This window comes from Elephas maximus, chromosome 22 (assembly GCF_024166365.1).
Source record: "Elephas maximus indicus isolate mEleMax1 chromosome 22, mEleMax1 primary haplotype, whole genome shotgun sequence".
Taxonomy (NCBI): Eukaryota; Metazoa; Chordata; class Mammalia; order Proboscidea; family Elephantidae; genus Elephas; species Elephas maximus.
Genome location: NC_064840.1, coordinates 21,087,470 through 21,105,255, shown reverse-complemented (window position 1 = coordinate 21,105,255; position 17,786 = coordinate 21,087,470). Strand labels below are relative to the sequence as shown.

Sequence of the window (17,786 nt, the reverse complement as noted above, 5' to 3'; positions counted from 1 at the left end):
TGCGGGGCCGCCCCGCCCTGGGCCCAGTGCGTCGGGCTCCGATCCCGGCTCGACGGAGCTGCAGCCCAGGAGGTCGGGCGACTGGGAGGCTTGGCCTGGGGAAGGAAGGAGGAGACCGGGCGACGAAAGTTAGGGCAATTTTTGGTGGGTCGTTTGAACGTGAACTGGGTTCTAGAAACTGTCGCCTTGTGACTGCAGAGTCACACACACCCGGCAAGTTCCAACTCCAGGAAGGCGTGGGGTTGGCTCGGATCGTGGCGCGATTCTCCTTCCCCATCTCCATTTCTATCCAACTACTTAGTCATTCCGATCTGCTTTCCCTAATGAAGCGAAGTGCCGTTTTTTAGGGGCTGGGGGTTGTCTTCAGCCGCTCAAATCAAAACAAGTCAAAGTTTATAAAAAATTACGTGTGCTTTCGATCCTGAATGCAGTGGGGTGCCACCTTGATAATTGGCTTCCTTGTGAGAAACACAGACCTGGTTCTTTGGCCAGTGGGTTTGCCGCTGTTCGCGGGAGCCGACCCATCGGTGTTTGTGATAGGCACCGGGCCGGAAGTAAAAAAAAGGCCCAGGAGCTGGTTTCCTAAGGGGAAATGAAGAGCTAGAGGTTGTCCTGGGCAGAGAGTAGTGCTTGAGTGAACTAGACATTGAACTTGGGAGTCACAGCCTGTGGGCCCTTCCTCCCAGGGACCATTTCCTTTCTGGTGTTCAGTAAGGACTAAAGAGAACATTTAACTATAAAACTGTACTGGAAGTGGGCACAAAAGAACAGTTAGCACACTCCAGACCTCTCATCTTTTCTCTGTCCACCAGTCGCCCAGATGAGAGAACTCTCACCATTCATTTACTTCTCTACTCTCTTCCCCAAGTGCAGCCAGCCATCCAGCCTTGTGAGTTTTACTTTGGAAAGATTTCTTGAGTGCATGCTTTCCTTCCTAATATTACTGAAATCACTCACATGCCCCTCCCTCTTCCTGACTCGCCCTTTCATGGACCAAAAAAACCCCTCAAACATTGCAGTGGACTCAGGGCAATCCATGTATTACAGAGTAGAACTGCACCACATGGTTTTCTTCCCTGTAAGCAGATTGGCAGGCCTTTCTTCTGCGATGCCACTGGGTGGGTTCCAACCACCAACCTTTAGGTTAGTAGCCAAGACCAAACTGTTTGCACCACCCAGGGACCCTCCCTTCATGGATACCAGCATTCTTTTTCTAAACCCAAAATCAAATATTTAATCCTTTCACTCTCCTGTTAAAAACCTCTATGGTTTTATTGTCCCCAGCATTTAATCCTAATTATTAATTTGCAGGCAAGACCCTTCTTGAGCTGGCAGAAAGCAACCTGTTTAGCCTGACCTCCTTCCTCTTGGTTTCCTGCTGACCTCATGCCTAATCACAGTACCTACCATTTTACTCTGTGCAGGTCTGCCCACCTGTAGGTGAGAAAATGGAATACAGAGAGATGGTTTACCCCAGGTTACCTAGCTAGGGGGAGAGAGCGCAGGAACTGCTGCGAAACTCAGTTCTGTTTGACTCGGAAGCCCTCTGCTCTTACCCACCTGCTATGGGGTATGTGGACTCTGTTTGTACATACTGTTCGCTGTACTTGAGTTAGGCTACTTTCCCTTCTTTCTCATCCTCTCCAGGGAAGCCCTAGGTTCTACTCCAATGCTAACTACTCTGAGGCCTGCCCCCTCTCATCCCTCCCCAGAATGAGTTGTTTCCTCCTTTGTGTGACCACAGCACTGTCTTTATGTTTCTGTTGGAGCACTTGTCATATCTGACTTGTGTTAACACAGACTGTCTTTCCTGCCAGGTTCTGATTCCTCCAGGGGGAGGATCTGATTCAGTCCCCTAGGGATTTGAGAGGGGAGTTATTGTAGTTTTTGAGTTGAATTATTTTTGTGTTTCTAAAAAGTTGGAGCTCAGAAAGAAGTGAACATTGAGTACTTATTAAGTGCTAGGCGATTTACATAAGTTCTTTCATGGCTTTTCAACAACACTGAAAGTTAGTTTATCGTCACCTTCATTTTATAAATGAGGAAATTGTGAGGCTTAGATAGGTTGAAGTTGGAGCTCTTGTGCCGAAGTGGTTAAAGTGCTTGGCTGCTAACTGAAAGGTCGACAGTTCAAAACCACCAGTGGCTCCAAGGGAGAAAGATGTCTGCTTCCACAAAGATTTACAGCTTTGGAAACCCTGTGGGGGCATTTCTACTCTGTCCTTTAGGGTCACCATGAGTTGGAATCAACTCGATGGGAGTGGGTTTGGTTTTTGGGTTTAGACAGGTTGAGAGGTTTACTTAAGGTGGAGTAGAAAACAGTGATGGGGAGAGATAAACTGCTAGATAGCCTTGGCTCGGAATCTCATGTTCGATGCCTCCATCGCTTACTCCAGGGCTGCTTGGACGAGCGTGTCCAGTGTCTTGAGTTGTGATTGGAAAGTTTTTAAATTCTGTGGAGGAACACCAGTTTCATGACATTGATCATTGGCTCTGAGCATCACTGTTTAAGTGTGGTTATTTGAAACCAAACCAAACCCAAAAAACAGAAAAAATATTAATGTAGGTTGATTAACAGTCAATACACCAGGTGGAAATAATAAAGGGATTTGTGATTGTGACAGGTTGGAACTTAGTGCCTAGAAAATTGCCTAAGGCAGAGCAAACAGATGTTGAATGAACCAGTGAATTACATCTTAAAGCATTTTTGATTTCCCAAGCTATCTTTTCCAGGAACTTTGAATCAAAGATTTCTTTGTAACAATGGATAGTGTAAAATACATTATTAAAAGTAGAGTGATTTGCATATATCAGGCCGAGAAGTTGTTTTAGGCACAGTGAGTATGCTAAAGTCTTTAATTTAAAAGGCATTGGGCAAAAGGATTAACCTTTTTCAGAACCTTTTTTAGGAATTACAATGTTAATAATGTATTAAATACTTTTTAATTCCCAAGCGGCTAAGTCAGCATTCCTTGATGGCAACAACCAGATTGTAACCATTGCATCGATCAGGAGGCGAAATAGCTACAAAAGTGAAACTAGTAGGTGTGTCTAAGGGAAATGGGTTCCTCTGATCATTTCTTTTCAGCATCACAAATACACGCATTTCCCCTAAGGGCCCTCCCATTGAGTATCTTCCCAGAAGGGCTTTGCTCCTGGGGGAAATTTGTGGATTTAAGAGGGGAGTGACATTTTATTAGTTATTGTGGTATAAGTGTTGAGGTAAGGAAACGAGATTTGTAGCAACCTTTTAATGCTATTTAAATAGTGTTCACTCAGAACTCCAAATTAGAGTACTTTCTCTTTGTCCTTAATCACATGCGAGTGAGTAGGAGGAGTCGCTCAATAACAGCTCGTTTCTTGCAGCTTATTGTACTAAGCAATGAACTAGTTTGCTCTTGAGCAGAGGTTTATGTTCTCGGGGGTTGGATAATTAACACAATACAGCAACGAGTATGAATGGTGGTATGTTTGTGTCAGGTGAGGGGAGTTTTACAAATGATGTTAGGCCAGTGTAAATGTCCTCAGTCCACTGGCTTTTTGGGAATTGAAAAGAACACTGCATTTCTTATCCTAAGTACATCCCAGTAACTTGGGGCTGTTCTAACCTCTCTTAAAGACGTTCTTTGTAAATGTTTCTCAATTAAAAGAACATTGTTACAGGTGCTGAGAAAGCTTATACTCAATTATTGCAATAATCATAAGATTATAAGAGTAATCAATTCTTACAAGGTATATACCAGAACTGAAACACTTGTTTCAGAGTACTTGGGTCTGTTCTGATCTTGTTAAAACTCCCTAAATTAAGACAATGGTGATTTAGCGTTTGATTAACCAGGCCATTGAAAGTATCCTCATTCTATTGGGAAGTATCACTAAATGTTCAAGAGACACTGCAAATTTCTTTGCTACCATAGTAATTGAGGAATTACAGCTGAAAGAACCTTGGAGACATCCCTCCGGAGCCCAGACTCTTGTATCCAACCCCCTGGAGATTTTTTTCCTTTGAATGGCTGGTAGGCCTATAGGCATCTGATTCTAAGCTCATTGCCCTGTGCCTCTCCCCCATCCCCACACTTCTCCCCCTTCTTGCCTTATGTACTGGTCCACTTGTCTACTTAGTTGCGGAGGGAAAACCTTGGGGGAGTCCTCCTGGACTGTCTTAGTTATCTAGTGCTGCTCCAACAGAAACACCACAAGTGGATGGCTTCAACAAATGAATTTATTTTCTTACAGTTTGGGAGGCTAGAAGTCCGAATTCAGGGAGCTACCTCTAGGGGAAGGCTTTCGGTCTCTGTTGGCTCTGGGGGAAGATCCATGTCTCTTCAGCCTCTGCTTGCTGGTTCCTTGGAGATCTCCATGTGTCTTGGCCTCTGTCTTACCTCGTCTCTGCTTGCTTGTTCAATCTCTTTTATATCTTGAAAGAGATATAACAAAGACAGCCTATTCCCAAATGGGATTCTAACCACAGGCATATGGGCTAGGATTTGCAAGACATATTTGTGTCGGGGGACACACACACACACACACACAATTCAGTCCATCACATGGACCTTTCCTCCCACCTAGCTGCTTCCCAGATAGTGCCAGATTACATTGCTCTCTGTTCTCCATTCCCATTGCTATGCCCTTGGTCTAGTCCACTGCCATTTGTGGCCAGGACACTTGCATCAGAACCTGCAGTAGTTTCTCTACTCCTTGGCAGTCAAGCCTTGGTTCCTAACCAGCAGTGTGTCATAGTTGTCTGCGGAGTTTTAGAAAAAACACACATGTCCAGCCCCTGCCCTCAGCGATCGTAACAGAATTCAGTAGACCAGGAAGGAGGCAGGGACTCTGCGTTAAAATAGCCACATTCTTCTCCATGTTCCTCCAGGAGCGGGCCTCCCCAGCCCTCTGTGGAATCCCCTAAACATAGCATGCATTCAGTGCACACTCTAGGTCTCTTTACTGGGGTTCTAGTCTCTTCTCTGCAATAGTGTGACTTCTTGTCCTCAAGTCTCAGCTCAGGGGGCTACTCCTCTGGCCTGTGCTCCTGTGTGCTCAGGTCTGTCCACTGTGTGCTGGATGTGTGCCAGGTGGATAACAGGTACCAGGAGAGAAAGTCCTCTGATGGCGAGGAGCATGGAGCTGGGCCTGGCCCTTAGAGGACTAGTGGAATTTGGGCAGTTGAAGAGGAGAGGGACCTGGTAGCCAGTAAGGCTGAGTCACTTTTGTTCCCCAGTGTGACCTGTGAGTAGCCGAGGTGTCCTGAGGAACCTCAAAGACCATCTACCTGCCTACCAACGTGGCTGCCAGCTTTTGATATTGTGCTGCCCCTGCCTTGAGTTTTAGTAGCCCCTGAGGTGTGTTCTAGAAGAAGCGCTGGGGAACTGGCCTGGTTTTACTCTTAAGCGGGCATGTCCAGTGCACCTGGCTTCAGAACCAGGAGCCTTCTCTCTTGCGAAGCCTGCTCTGGCAGGGCCAAGGTCTCCGGCTAGCTGTCGGAAGATCAGCCTTTAAGAAGGGGCATCTCAGAGGGCAGTGCTGATGGGTTTAAGGACAGAGTGGTAGAGAGATACAGTAGCCTTTAGGTTGTGGGAGCAGACATCTCCCCAGCTGTCGTGCCCAGAAGTAGCAGGCTACTCACTAATGAAGGTTTTTTTTTTTAATTAATTTTTGTACTTTAAGTGAAAGTTTACAAATCAAGTTGGACTCTCATACAGAAATTTATAAACACATTGCTATAAACTCCTAATTGCTCTCCCCTCTAATGAGACAACACACTCCTTCCTTCCGCTCTCTCTTTTCGTGTCCATTCGGCTGGCTAATGAAGGGTTTTTTTGTGTGTGCTGCCCTTCTCTGGCCAGCCTCATCCTTTCTGTTCTTGGGAGCCCTCGGGAGAGGGCAGGGCTTGGCATCTAGGCTCAAAGCTATTGGGAGGGAGACTGCAACATAGTGGTTATAAGCTCAGGTTGTGGAGTCTGAATCCTGGATCTTTCATGTCTTGGCTGAGTGATCCCGGGTAAGTTAACCTCTCTGTACCTTGTTACTGCACTGTGTATGAGAGTTCATATAGATCCATTGCTTAGAAAAGTGCTTGGTGTATAGTAAGTGCAAGATAAATGTAGGTGTTATTGACAGCGAGCAGGACATATTCCAGGGTAGTGAGGAGAACCACCTGGCCGGAGGGGAGAGTTTGGAGGAGTGGTAGGGGATGGTGCAGAGCAGGTGGGTTGGGGCCAGGTAAGGGTGGGCCAGCCTGCTTGCCTAAACGACAGGACCTCATGATTGAGGCGCGGCCTCAGTCTTAACAGCAGTGTTATCCTGCCCCTTGAAATAGAACCTATTCTGTAGGGTTGGTAGAAGATTTACTGAGATCGCAGTTTGAAAGTTTCCTTATTGAAAAAGGTTTACTTTTTCCAACAAAATTTAAAAATTCTGGGACTCAAAATCTGTCTTCCCCGTGTCTCAGATTCTCACTCTGTTTTCTCTTCTGTCCTAAATGCACGTCCAGTGCAGAGGTTGTTCCCTGTCCAAGGTGAGCACAGTGCTGTGGAGGGCGCCTGACACTTCTGAGCTTGGGGAGGGAAACTCTTCAATAAGTAGTTACAGTCCCAGAAATGATGTTGTTTTTTTTCTTCTCTTTCAGCCTGGAGGCAGGAAGTTAAGAAAGGCTGCTTCTGGTGGCTGTTCAGTTCTTCCTCCTGGCCTTTGCCACAGTTTCTTTAGACTTCCAGAGCTTCCAGGGGCCTTAGAGAGCAGACATCAGGGGCACCCACAGGCTAGTGCCAGAGTCATACTCGCTGCCAGGCCTCCCCACCCTCAGGGTCAGGCTCTGGTGTTTAGATGGTTGTTCTTTGTGTTGCGGGGAGGGCAGGGTGGAGAGTAGGCATGTTCATTGCAGGTGAGGTGGGTGGCAGGATTTTGTTCTGTTTTTGAACAGTCCAGGTCTGCACTGACGATAGCTCTCTGTACTTCATTTTAAGTTGTGCCTCTGCCTTCCTGCTAGCATAGTTCAGCGGAGGGGTGAAATGCTGTTTTGACAACCCCTAGCCCAGCAGGCACATTTGCAATGAAAGCAGTCACTAGTGTCAAAGCCAACGCTCATGGCAATGCTCCATACTGTCAAGAGGGGGTGTCCCTGACTGTCACGGGTTGGGGGAAGGTATGCCTCGAATGTTAAAACAGCCTCTGAGCCCTTTTGGAGCTGTGTTGTAAAAGCCTGCTTAATGCCCGTGTACCTCTTGTTTTGAAAACTCAGTACACGGAAAGCTTTCAGAAGGACCTACCGCGTGGTTTACAGCGGACAGTTCACACCCTGCTCCCTCGTCTCGTGGCAGGGTTTTGGGTCGGGTGCTGCCATGGACAGACCTGCAGAGGTTGAGTCCCAGCTCTCACGCAGCTTGGTCTGGCGGGGGTGCTGGGCTCTAGAGAGTGGGATGTAGGCCCGGAATGCCAGGCACACCCAGGTTCTGGTGCACATTCCAGGAGGGGCCGCAGCACACCACTCAGCCATGCGGCCAGACAGCCTTGTCCCTGCCTGCCCCAGGTGTGTGGGCAGCGCATTCCTCTAGGGTCCTGATGGGCATTCACTTCAGTCAAATCCTGAGACGGGGCCTGCTCAGGAAGCAGTGCAGCAGGGTCTCGGCGCAAATCTTAATTCCTGCCTTCCACTCACTTATACCATTGCCGGAAGTCCAGTGTTTGGATTCCCACACAGGGGATAGTGAAACTGATGGTGGCCACATGTCGTTAGTTGTGATAAGAACTAGATACAAGACAGCCGCACATTCCTGACCTATGAAAGGGACGGTGCGCTGGTGTGGGTCCTGCTCCCTTTGCTGAGTAATAATTGAAATAAGAGAATCACTTTCAGGGGCTCTAAATCGAAAGCCTCATGTTTGGATTTCAGTGTATTGAATTATATTGTAGTCATGATTGAGTGTCATTGTCACCTGTTGTGTCCTTGTGCAAGTTTGGAAAGTTTTGCATTTCTCTTAAAATTAGTCACTGATACAGTCACAAAAGCAGGGAGTCACCATTTCAAATTATTAATGTCCTACCAGCTTGTGCAGAGGGTATTTGATCGTTTGGCTTCCTTTAACTGTAAAAAACACTGGACTCTTCTTTAAGGCAGGTTTATGTAACTCGCCCTCAAGTGTCCAGTTTCATCTTCGCCAGGTTTTCGCTTGCTGTGGCACTGCCTCCAAGTGTTCCTGACATAGCATAGGTGCTTAATGACAAGCTGTGAAGGGCAAGTGCTGTATACGTTTATGCTTTTGTTGTTGTAAATACTGGGAAGTGCTATTCCAGAGCAAACAAGGCCCTTCCTGCTGTGCCTGTTTTCATTGGGAGCGTTAACCTCCCCAACCCACTGCTTTGGGTGCTGAGATGTTTACGAAAGAGCCTTTCAGTCTCTGGCTCCTGGGCCTGCCATGCACAGGTTCTGTGCCGTGAGGCCTCTCGGAGCCTCGGCTTTACCACCTGTAACATGGAGCTAACCTGCCTGCCTTGCCTACCTCTGGGATGTTGTGAGGATCTCATCCTCTTCTATATGCTGTTATTCGTAAACCCTGTAGAATGTTATCGGAATCAACCTCTTTGTTAGGCCACTACGGCCTCTTCTCAACCAAGTCTCTCTGTTCTTTACTGGATTTTGAAGGTGATGACGCTCTGAAGTCTTTGAGGAGTGGTCAATAATGTGCTGTGAGCCAATTCCTTGCCTTGTTTTCTAGGTTGTTTCTGAAAGCTTTGTGTTTATCACCTGCAAAAATGATATGGTGGGGGCGTGTGACCTCCTCTAACTTTACACGGGGCAAGGAGAATCAAGATAGCAGCCCAAGGCTGATTCCTATGAGGCGGAAGTCAGACATGCCCCTACCCTCCAACCTTTTTACCAATTCTGACACCAACTGTCCCTCCCATGGTACTCTCTACTTCTCTGTTGGGTTTGATAATTCATTGAATGGCCACACAGAACTCAGACAATACTCATGATTATGGGGTATACTAGGGAAATAACAGGTTACAGTTCAGGATGAGAAACGACTCAGGAGACAGCTCTTTGGTCAGGACAGCTTCTTCTCAGCTGTGCCCACAGACATGCCTCTCTCTGGCCCTCGGCCTCCACTCTGCTCAGGCAAGTGTAGCAAAGCTCTTTTTTGTCTGCCGATAAGTGCCTGGAGCTCCCCAGTCCGCCAGAAACCTCCTGCCCAAAGGTACTCAGCTTTCTCACTCTGTGAGCCAGAAAGCCCACTGCACCATCTCCTGCCGATCTCCTGGCTCTGCCGCCGCCATCTCCTGCCATCTCCAGTGTTGCAGCTCTCTCTGTCTCCTGGATCCAGGAGATTCTCAGCACAGGGATCCCAGGTCCAAAGGATGTGCTCCACTCCTGGCTCTTCTTGGTGGTGGTGAGACCCTCTCTTCCTGCCTCTGGGATGCCTTATTTTAAGCCTAGTGGGATGGCAAAACTGACCAATCCCCTTGTTAGGGTTTGCATGCCATGCACCTCATTTACATTATTAGCAAGCTATCCAATCTCTTCTGTAGGCTACAAGCACTTCATTTGCATAACCCCACCCGGTCGTTTGGTGGAAATAACGAAGACTGTGGCTTGTTGTTAGGTGTTGTTGAGTTGGCTCCAACTCATAGTGACCCTGTGTACAACAGAGTGAAACACTGCCTGGTCCTGTGCCATCCTCACAATTGTTACGTTGAGGCCATTGTTACAGCCACTGTGTCAGTCCATCTCATTGAGGGTCTTCCTCTTTTTCACTGACTTTCTACGCTGCACCCCCAAGCACATTCATTTTTCTAATTGAGCATCATATGAGCTCTAATCATAGGCCATCAATACTCTGTCTTGTCTGTGTCAGGTCAGGTAGGATAGAGAATGCACATTGGTCTGGAGACTATCTTAGGTTTTAAAAATGTGCTAATTCAACTATGGAAGGGAAGGAAACTTAACCTTGAGTACCTCCTGTGTGGTAGGTATTAAGTATTACACAGTGTTCCGTATAATTCTCAGTACAGCTGTGTGAAGCAGTTTTTATATCACTTACAGGTTAGACTCAGCGTTTCAGGTGATCGAAGGACCATCTCTAGTAAAGGGTTGGACCCAGGTGCTTAGTGCCTAAGGCCTCTGTTCTTTGTAGTGCACTGCTGATTCTGCAGCCGTCTAAGCAACTGCCTACTAAACCAAGATACAATTTCTATGCATAGTACATAAGATAGATGTTGACGAGAATGGCTGGGGATTGAAATATTCTGATTTTATTGCCAGCAGGGATTTTCTGAATAGGGAACAATGAAGTAAGCCATGTAAAGTATAAAAGCCACAATTAGCATAACTGATTTTTTTTTTTTTTTTTCTCTAAATCGAGAATGACTTCCAGGTTTCTGTTACCTCAGCCTTGGCAGTCAGAGGAATTTGTTACATATTGCTTCTATGGGCCGAGCCCCCTCCCCGCCCCACAAAGAAAAACCAAACCCATTGCAGTTAAGTGAATTCCAACTTCTAGGGACTCTATAGGACAGAGTAGGTATGCCCCATAGGGCTTCCAAGGCTGTAATCTTTACAGAAGCAGGCCGCCATATCTTTCTCCTGTGGAACGGTTGATGGGTTCGAACTAGGGACGTTTTGGTTAGCAGCCAAGTGCTGAACCACTGTGCCACCAGGGCTCCTGGTGCCTAGCCCAGGGGGATAATTTTAGCTCTTTAAGGAGCTGTTTACTTGCTGTGGGAACAAAGCTAACTTAGTCTGGGCCTCAGTTTCTCCCTGCTGAACAGCTGGGTTGGATTTGTGTGGGGAATCTTAAGCAGGGTGCACAGCCCTGCCCTGGAGATTCCGATGTAGCAGGCCAGGTAGGGCCTAGGCACCGCCCCCCGCTTCCCGACATTGAACAATGCTCCAAGTGCACACCTTGGTGGGGAGACCAGGACTTGAGGATGGCGGTCCTCCAATGTCAGTGAACAGTCCAGCCAAACTCGTTTCCGTGCCGCTTCGCTCTCACACCTGGTGACTTCTTCCCTCTGTGTCTGCATGTGCATTTCTCACAGGGCGCTCCATTCTCTTCTCCCGTGGTTCAGTTTTCCATCCTTCAAGGCCCATCTTAGAGCGTCTCTTCCACGAAGCTGTTGCCCTCTTCTTGGTCTGCACGGCCTCCTCTGCTCTGACCTAAAGGCTTTTAGAGCAGTGTTTCTTAGCTCTTAACCCCGCCTCTGCTTTACTTTCTAGAGTTCCTCTAGGGATACGACACATCTCCCATTTAATAAGTTACCTGATAATAGTGAATGTGCCCTTTTCAGCTGTATAGGCACCCCTGCCCTCTGCACACCATTGATCTGACCTGGGCAGAGCTCCTGCCTTGCGCTGTTGATGGCTCCTCTATACGTCGTCTGCTCTGCTCTGCTCTCATGGCACTGACTTCAGAAGGGGCCCCACTTTCTGACAGCCCAGAAGGCTCAGGTCACAGTAAATGGCACTTAGCCAAAGGCTGCCTGGGTTAGCTAACACTTACTGGCTCTGGTTCTTTTTTCTTCATTCTTCTAGGAAGCTGAATTTCTGTCTCACAGGTAAACCCTGTCAAGGTTTGAAGATAGCTGTCATGTCACCTTCAAATCTCTTTTTCCAGGCCCCAAATCCCTGGTTCTTCATGACTTCCTAGTAGGCCATGTTCCTCACAGTTCTGGTTCTTCTGAACAGCCTCCATTTGAGGTGGTCTTCTAAAACATGGTGCCCAGAACTGGACAAGGTGTTTGGGTCTGAATATCTCAGGGCATCATGGTCATTATACACGACACAAACCTTTGGTTGGTAACACCCATCCATTTTCACACAGCTGCTAAGTCTGGTGTCCTGTACTAGATGCACAGGTGATACTTTGGGACCACATCCAGGCATTTACTGTATCTTCACAAGAATTTCATTCTCTGATTTGGATCGTTGGTTTGGCTGTCAAGGACATGTGAGCATGTGTCCCTTCCCTGGCGTCTGGCTCCTGAACACTGTCAGCATCCATGCTGTTAGGAGGGGCTCACCTCTCTCCAGGGGTGCTTTAGGCCGTCTTCTTCAGCTTTTTGGACATCTCCCCAGCTCTTTACCAAGCCTTGTTTCTGCATCTTGTCAATAAATACAGAGGCTCTTGAGAGAAAAGAGCACACAGCCAGTCAAGGCACAGGGTGTTTTTGGAGGAGGGGGCATTTGGGATAGGCCTTGAAAGATGAGCAGGTTCTGATATGGGGAAACATCCTGCTTAGAGGGAGATGCTCTGCCCCAGCGTTGTGGGATTCTGCACGCCTTTCATTTGGGCTGTGCGAAAGGTCTTGGATGGGTGAGGGTGGGCCTCTGCAAGATTCTTTGTGCATACTTTATTTGAGTGAAGGGTCCATTGCTTTTGGGTTTTTTTAAAAGAGGACCGTGAGCACAAACTAGTTAAGGATCACGAGGCTCCTGAGGGGTTCTCAAATTAGGTTGTACATGGGGAGTATTCAGTGATATTTCAGACCATCAATATTCCAGGCCCATCCTGGATTCCTCTCCCCCCAGAAAATAAAAAGAGAGAGACTTGGCCAAAGCCTTGAGGCGTACACGAATTATATGACAGAGTGGTCTCCTGCTTCCCCGGCCCTTCTCAGAGAAGTGGACACTGCTAACAGGACCTGGATGGATTGGATTCTTGCGGGGCCCAGGCTCACCTCATGTTAGTGTTTGCAGAGCTGCTAGCTCCTAGTCCGTGTTGCTGCACTCCACGACTTGCAGTGTCAGGCTCTCTGAAGTTTGTGGATGTACTTTTTCTCCCCAGAACACCTGGGCACCCCACCAGGCCTCCTGAAAGTTCTCTCAGGTACCCTGAAATCCACTTCCGGGTTCAGAAGTTGACCTTGTTTTGAGAAGCGTGGCTCTCTTTCTACTCCACTTTTGCCCTGGGCAGAGAAGCCTGGGCTCCCCCATGAGAGGAGGGACTTGCTAGTTAGCTGGTTCTGCTTTCTCTTGTGTGCATTCTTTCTCTCTGGTCAGCGTTACACCATCAGACAGCAGCTGACCTGGGTCTCATTCTTCTTGCTCTGTGGGTAACTGAAAAGAACTTTGGTGGGAGCATATTTTCCAAGTGCCTGTCGATCTTGGCTTTGGTCTTCTAGACTCTGTTCTTCCAGAGCTTTGTGTTTTCTTTGTTGGGTCTTTCTTTCATCTTTTGTAACAGCCTTTTAAAAAGTGAACTCTGTGAATTTGCATTGATTTCTTAAATTTCATTCCCATCTTCATTATCGGGATGACTGTCAATTATAGGGGCACAATTTTGCTTGAGCATTTGCCAAATCTCTTCAGTCATTTTGCCTTTTAGAGTCTGAGACCTTCAGCTGGAACCTGTCGTTTCACCGAGTAACTTGAATCCAACTCCTAAATGTTGTTTTCCTTGGTGGAGGCATGTTGGCACTTTGGGCTGGGCGACTCTCCTCTGTGGGACCATGGGACTGTCTTGTGCAATGCAGGACTTTTAGCATCCTGGCCCCTGAGTAGAGCCAGTGGTTCTCTACCGGGTCTCAAGAGGATGTTGGGAAATCAGGGTGGGGTGGTGTCATAATACCTGGCATTTAGTGGGCAGGGCTCAGGATGCTCAAGTGCAGGGAGTCCTGCCTGAGTGCGGCAACATCCTATGGGGAAACGCTCCTCTGGGTGCCCAGCATTCCCTGAGCATGATGTTTGCTTATTTGTTGGCTTTGATTTCTCTCGCCTCAGCCTTGTAATCAGTACTTCCTTGCTGATTAGAATTAGGCCTCTTCCGTCTTAGGAGAAGTTACCTCACCAGCAAGTTCATCACAGATACCCTGACCTCTGAGCCTTCCAGCTCTGCCGTCTGTAGCTTCACCCTATTCTTCTATTTGGCCAGTGCATATGGCTTACTCCTACCTTAAAAAAAGTGTCTTTATCTCTGTTCCTCTATCCTCAGAAACCTCCTTGATGTTAAAGTACCATATGTTCCCTTCAAGGACCCCCTCCACAGCGTTGATGGAATCCTTTTGTTCTTGAGCAGGACACAACTTTGCTTTGCCGTGTTACAGTTGAGTCGCATCTTGCCATATTGTTGTAACTGTGGAATTTACCTTCTTGTGTTTCTTATCCATACTTCACAGTATTAGTGTATGGATTTCTGAAGCCATAAATGTACTTACAGATTATTTGAAATTTTTTTCCTCCAACGAATATTGGATATTTTCCCTTGTGTTGCTGCTGCTTTTTTGGTTGCCTGGTTTTCACAGTTCTACCCGGAGTATTTTTTCTTGTCTGTATTTGGTTACAGCATTTTTTCTTGCCTTGGTAACAGCGTAGTGATCAAGTGCTACAGCTGCTAACCAAAGGGTTGGCAGTTCAAATCCTCCTTGGAAACTCTGGGGCAGTTATACTCTGTCCTATAGGGTTTGCTATGAGTCGGAATTGACTCGATGGCACTGGGGTTTTTTTTTTTTTGGTAGAACTCTGGCCTTAAGGAATGTGATGTCTTCTGTCCCTAGCCAAGAATCTTACTCTAGTATTTTAGGTCACAGACCAGAAGCCAAAGTGTAGCTTTAGTACCTTATTTATAGGATCCCAGATTCTTTTTTCCTCCTAAAGCTCAAGCTTTGCATCCATTCACCAAGCAGGTATTGGAGTACAACCATGATCTTGGCCCTGGTGGCACTGGGACTTCATGATGCCTGTCTCTGTACCGCCCCCACCTCCACCCTGCTCCCACCCTCGCCCCTCTCCTCCTTCCTCCCACTTCTCTTCCTCTCTATTCTCCCTTCCCCCCCACCCCGCCCTCTATTTGGGGTGGGTGGGGGTGCAGTGTGGGTATGTGAGCTCTTCCCCTCCCAACTGCCCAGACCTCATAGTCCCCAGGGGAGTGGTTCAGGTGGGTCCAGGGCCTTTCAGGAGGTCCGTAGGGCAGCTGACAAGTTGAGTGGTCCCTCAAGTTCTAGGCCACTCTTCCCACACTGCAGGATCACCAGAGCTGCTGGCAGCAGCTTCCTCACCGCCCTTCTGATTCGTGCCTAGATATGGGATTTCTCCCTCCATGCCAGTGGCTGTCTCTTCTCTCTCTGTAGCTCATTAAAAATCCCCATGTTCTGGCTCCACCTCAGACTTGCTGGGCCAGAATTTCTGGGGCCAGGGCCCAGCCTAGGTGACTGTGATGGGCAGCTAGGGTTGTTGCCTGCACCCCAAGGCACCAGTGTTTCCCGTTGGCCTCTCTCATGCATTCATCCAGTACATTCTAGGCCTACTCTGGTTGGCATGCGGCATAGCTTTCAACACATCCCTCCACCACTGCTTCTGATTATACCTTTTATGCTCCCCACAGTGCCTTATGCAGTGTCAGCCGTGATGAGAATGGAGGGTGCGGAGGGTCTTTTGAGCCGGACATGGGTTCGATCCCCAGCCTCTGAGTCACTGTAGCCGCAGCCCCACACAAAGGTGGGCCCCCTCCCGGTTCTAGAGTGGGCGTGTGGGTGGATTAGCGAGGAGGACGCTGAGGCCAGTGAGGCAGAGGAGATAGAGCTCAGCTAGGCGACTGAGATTGCAGGCAAGAAGGCATCTGAGGGACGTGGAGGAGGCTGTTGTATCATGGGACAGGAGAACTGGATGCGGGTGGGTGAGTGCACGCTGGGTGGCTTGAGTTACAGTGCCTGTTGGATGTTGTCTTAGTCATTTAGTGCTGCTATAACAGAAATAGCACAAGTGGATGGCTTTAACAAAGAGAAGTTTATTCTCCCACAGTCCAGTAGGCTGGAAGTCCGAATTCAGAGCGCCACCTCCAGGGGAAGGCTTTCTCTTTCAGCTCTGGAGGAAGGTCCTTGTGATGCATCAGCCTTCCCTTGGCCTGGGGGTGTCTCAGCGCAGGAACCTCAGGTCCGAAGGACGTACTCTGCTCCTGGTGCTGCTTTCTTGTTGGAATGAGGCCCCCTGTCTCTCTGCTTGCTCCTCTCTTTTATATCTCAAAAGAGATTGACTTAAGACACTGTCTAATCTTGTAGATCTCATCAATATAACTGCCACTCATCCATCTTATTACATCATAGTGATAGGATTTACAACACATAGGAAATCACATGAGATGACAAAATGGTAGACAGTCATACAATGCTGGGAATCATGACCCAGCCAAGTTGACAGATATTTTGGGGGAACACAGTTCAGTCCATGACAGATGTCATTTGGTGAAATCAGGCTGGTGCCAAGTTGAAAAACAAGGGACAGAGAATTCCAGACTAAAGACATCTCTGGCAGGGCCCTGATGTAATCATGGTGGTGTGCTTCCTGGATGAAGTGCTGTTTGCTGCGTTGACTGTATAATAATAACCCCTCATATTTGCAAAGGGTTCTATTCCTCACTACGTGATTTCTCCTTCATTTTCTGCTGCTCTGGGTATTAGTCCCCAGTTTTGCAGTTGAGGAAACAGGCTTGAGGAAGGTTTCCTGTTACTCTGTCCCCCCAGACTGGGAGGCCGTTCTGTCCACTGTGTGCCATACTGAGGTAGGGTCTCTCTGAAATGGACTGCAGTGTTTGGTAGACAACATTGTGGGCCTGCCTCTGGCTTGCTCCTGGTTCCGTTTTATTCATCTTCGTAATCTCAGTGTCTGAGGTATAGTCAGCACCTAAGAAATCTTGGCTGAAAGAAGCCAGGTGTGTAGCCCATTTCTATAGCACCCGCTGTGTGCTTGCTGTGCTTGCCCAGTGCAGGTGCTGAGGGTGACTGAAGGCAGGGGGTGGTCCCTGACCCAAAGAGAGGCAGTCTGGGTCAGTAGAAGTACTGTCACTGTCAGGTTCAGTGGGTCCTAGAGGCGGGGGGCTTGTCTTGGTCTGGGACCTGGGAACAAGCCAAGACCTCATGGAGGGAATGGTTACACAACATAACCCTCCTTACCTTGATCAGGCTCAGTCTAGTCTGTCATCAGCATCCTCATCATAAGCGGTGCTGTCACTTAGTTGAATTTCTGAAGTAGACCAAGGGAGTCAGGAGGGGTCTTACTATGTGGTGCCTTCCCCTGTTTGACATCCCTTTATGCTTTGTTAATCAACAGGAGCTTGAAGAAATCCGCAAATGTGGAATGAAAAACTTCCGTAACATCCAGGTTGATGAAGCTAATTTATTGACTTGGCAAGGGCTTATTGTTCCTGTGAGTATTGAACACTTACACTTCTTACCAGATTATTCTTTAAGGGTGTGTGTGTGCTGCTGGGCTTATCTCTGCTCATAGGAGGCTCTTAATATAGGTAGCCAACAGGTGAACAAGAGGGGGTTACCATTCTGGGGCTGTAAGCTAGCAAACACAGCTGTGGGTTCATGAGGAGAACCATGTCTTTGCATTGGCTTTTTAAAATTCTGGGGTTCCGAGCTCTCCAGATCTGAGATTATCAGCACAGGGGAGAGGAGTGTGTGTCTGTCCTCTGTTCTTCCCTGTCTTCTCTGGCTTCTGCATGCCTGGCCTCATCTATCAAAATGAGTTCTTTCTCTGACCTCTCTAGAGACGGGGTCTTGTCTCAGCCTCTCTTGCTTTCTGCTTGGTTTTACATCTGTGTCTTTGTCCCTCTGGACGCCTCTGTCCCAGGCTTTTTTCTGGTGACTTCCACATGTCCCAGGCCTTTTCCTGGTGCCTTCCAACACGTGCCTCCCATGCGTCTCAAATACCTTTTCCTAATGGCCCCCGTGCTCCCCTCCCCAGGGTCTTCTCTGGGGCTTCTGCCTTCAGTGTCTACCCCCTCAACTCCAGGCCTACCTAATCTTTCAGGCTTCTGCCATCAGATAGGCTCGGGTCCCCTCCTAACAAC

General features: G+C 48.0%; 1 protein-coding gene across 1 annotated transcript in view; it reads left to right on the top strand.

The window, feature by feature from the left end:
• Positions 1-17,786, top strand: part of UBE2L3 (ubiquitin conjugating enzyme E2 L3) — a 48,683-nt gene that overhangs the window by 473 nt on the left and 30,424 nt on the right. Inside the window, exon 2 of the mRNA XM_049865939.1 lies at positions 17,039-17,134. Within this exon, the coding sequence (XP_049721896.1) occupies positions 17,039-17,134 (96 nt within the window). The remainder of the gene's footprint in view (positions 1-17,038; positions 17,135-17,786) is intronic.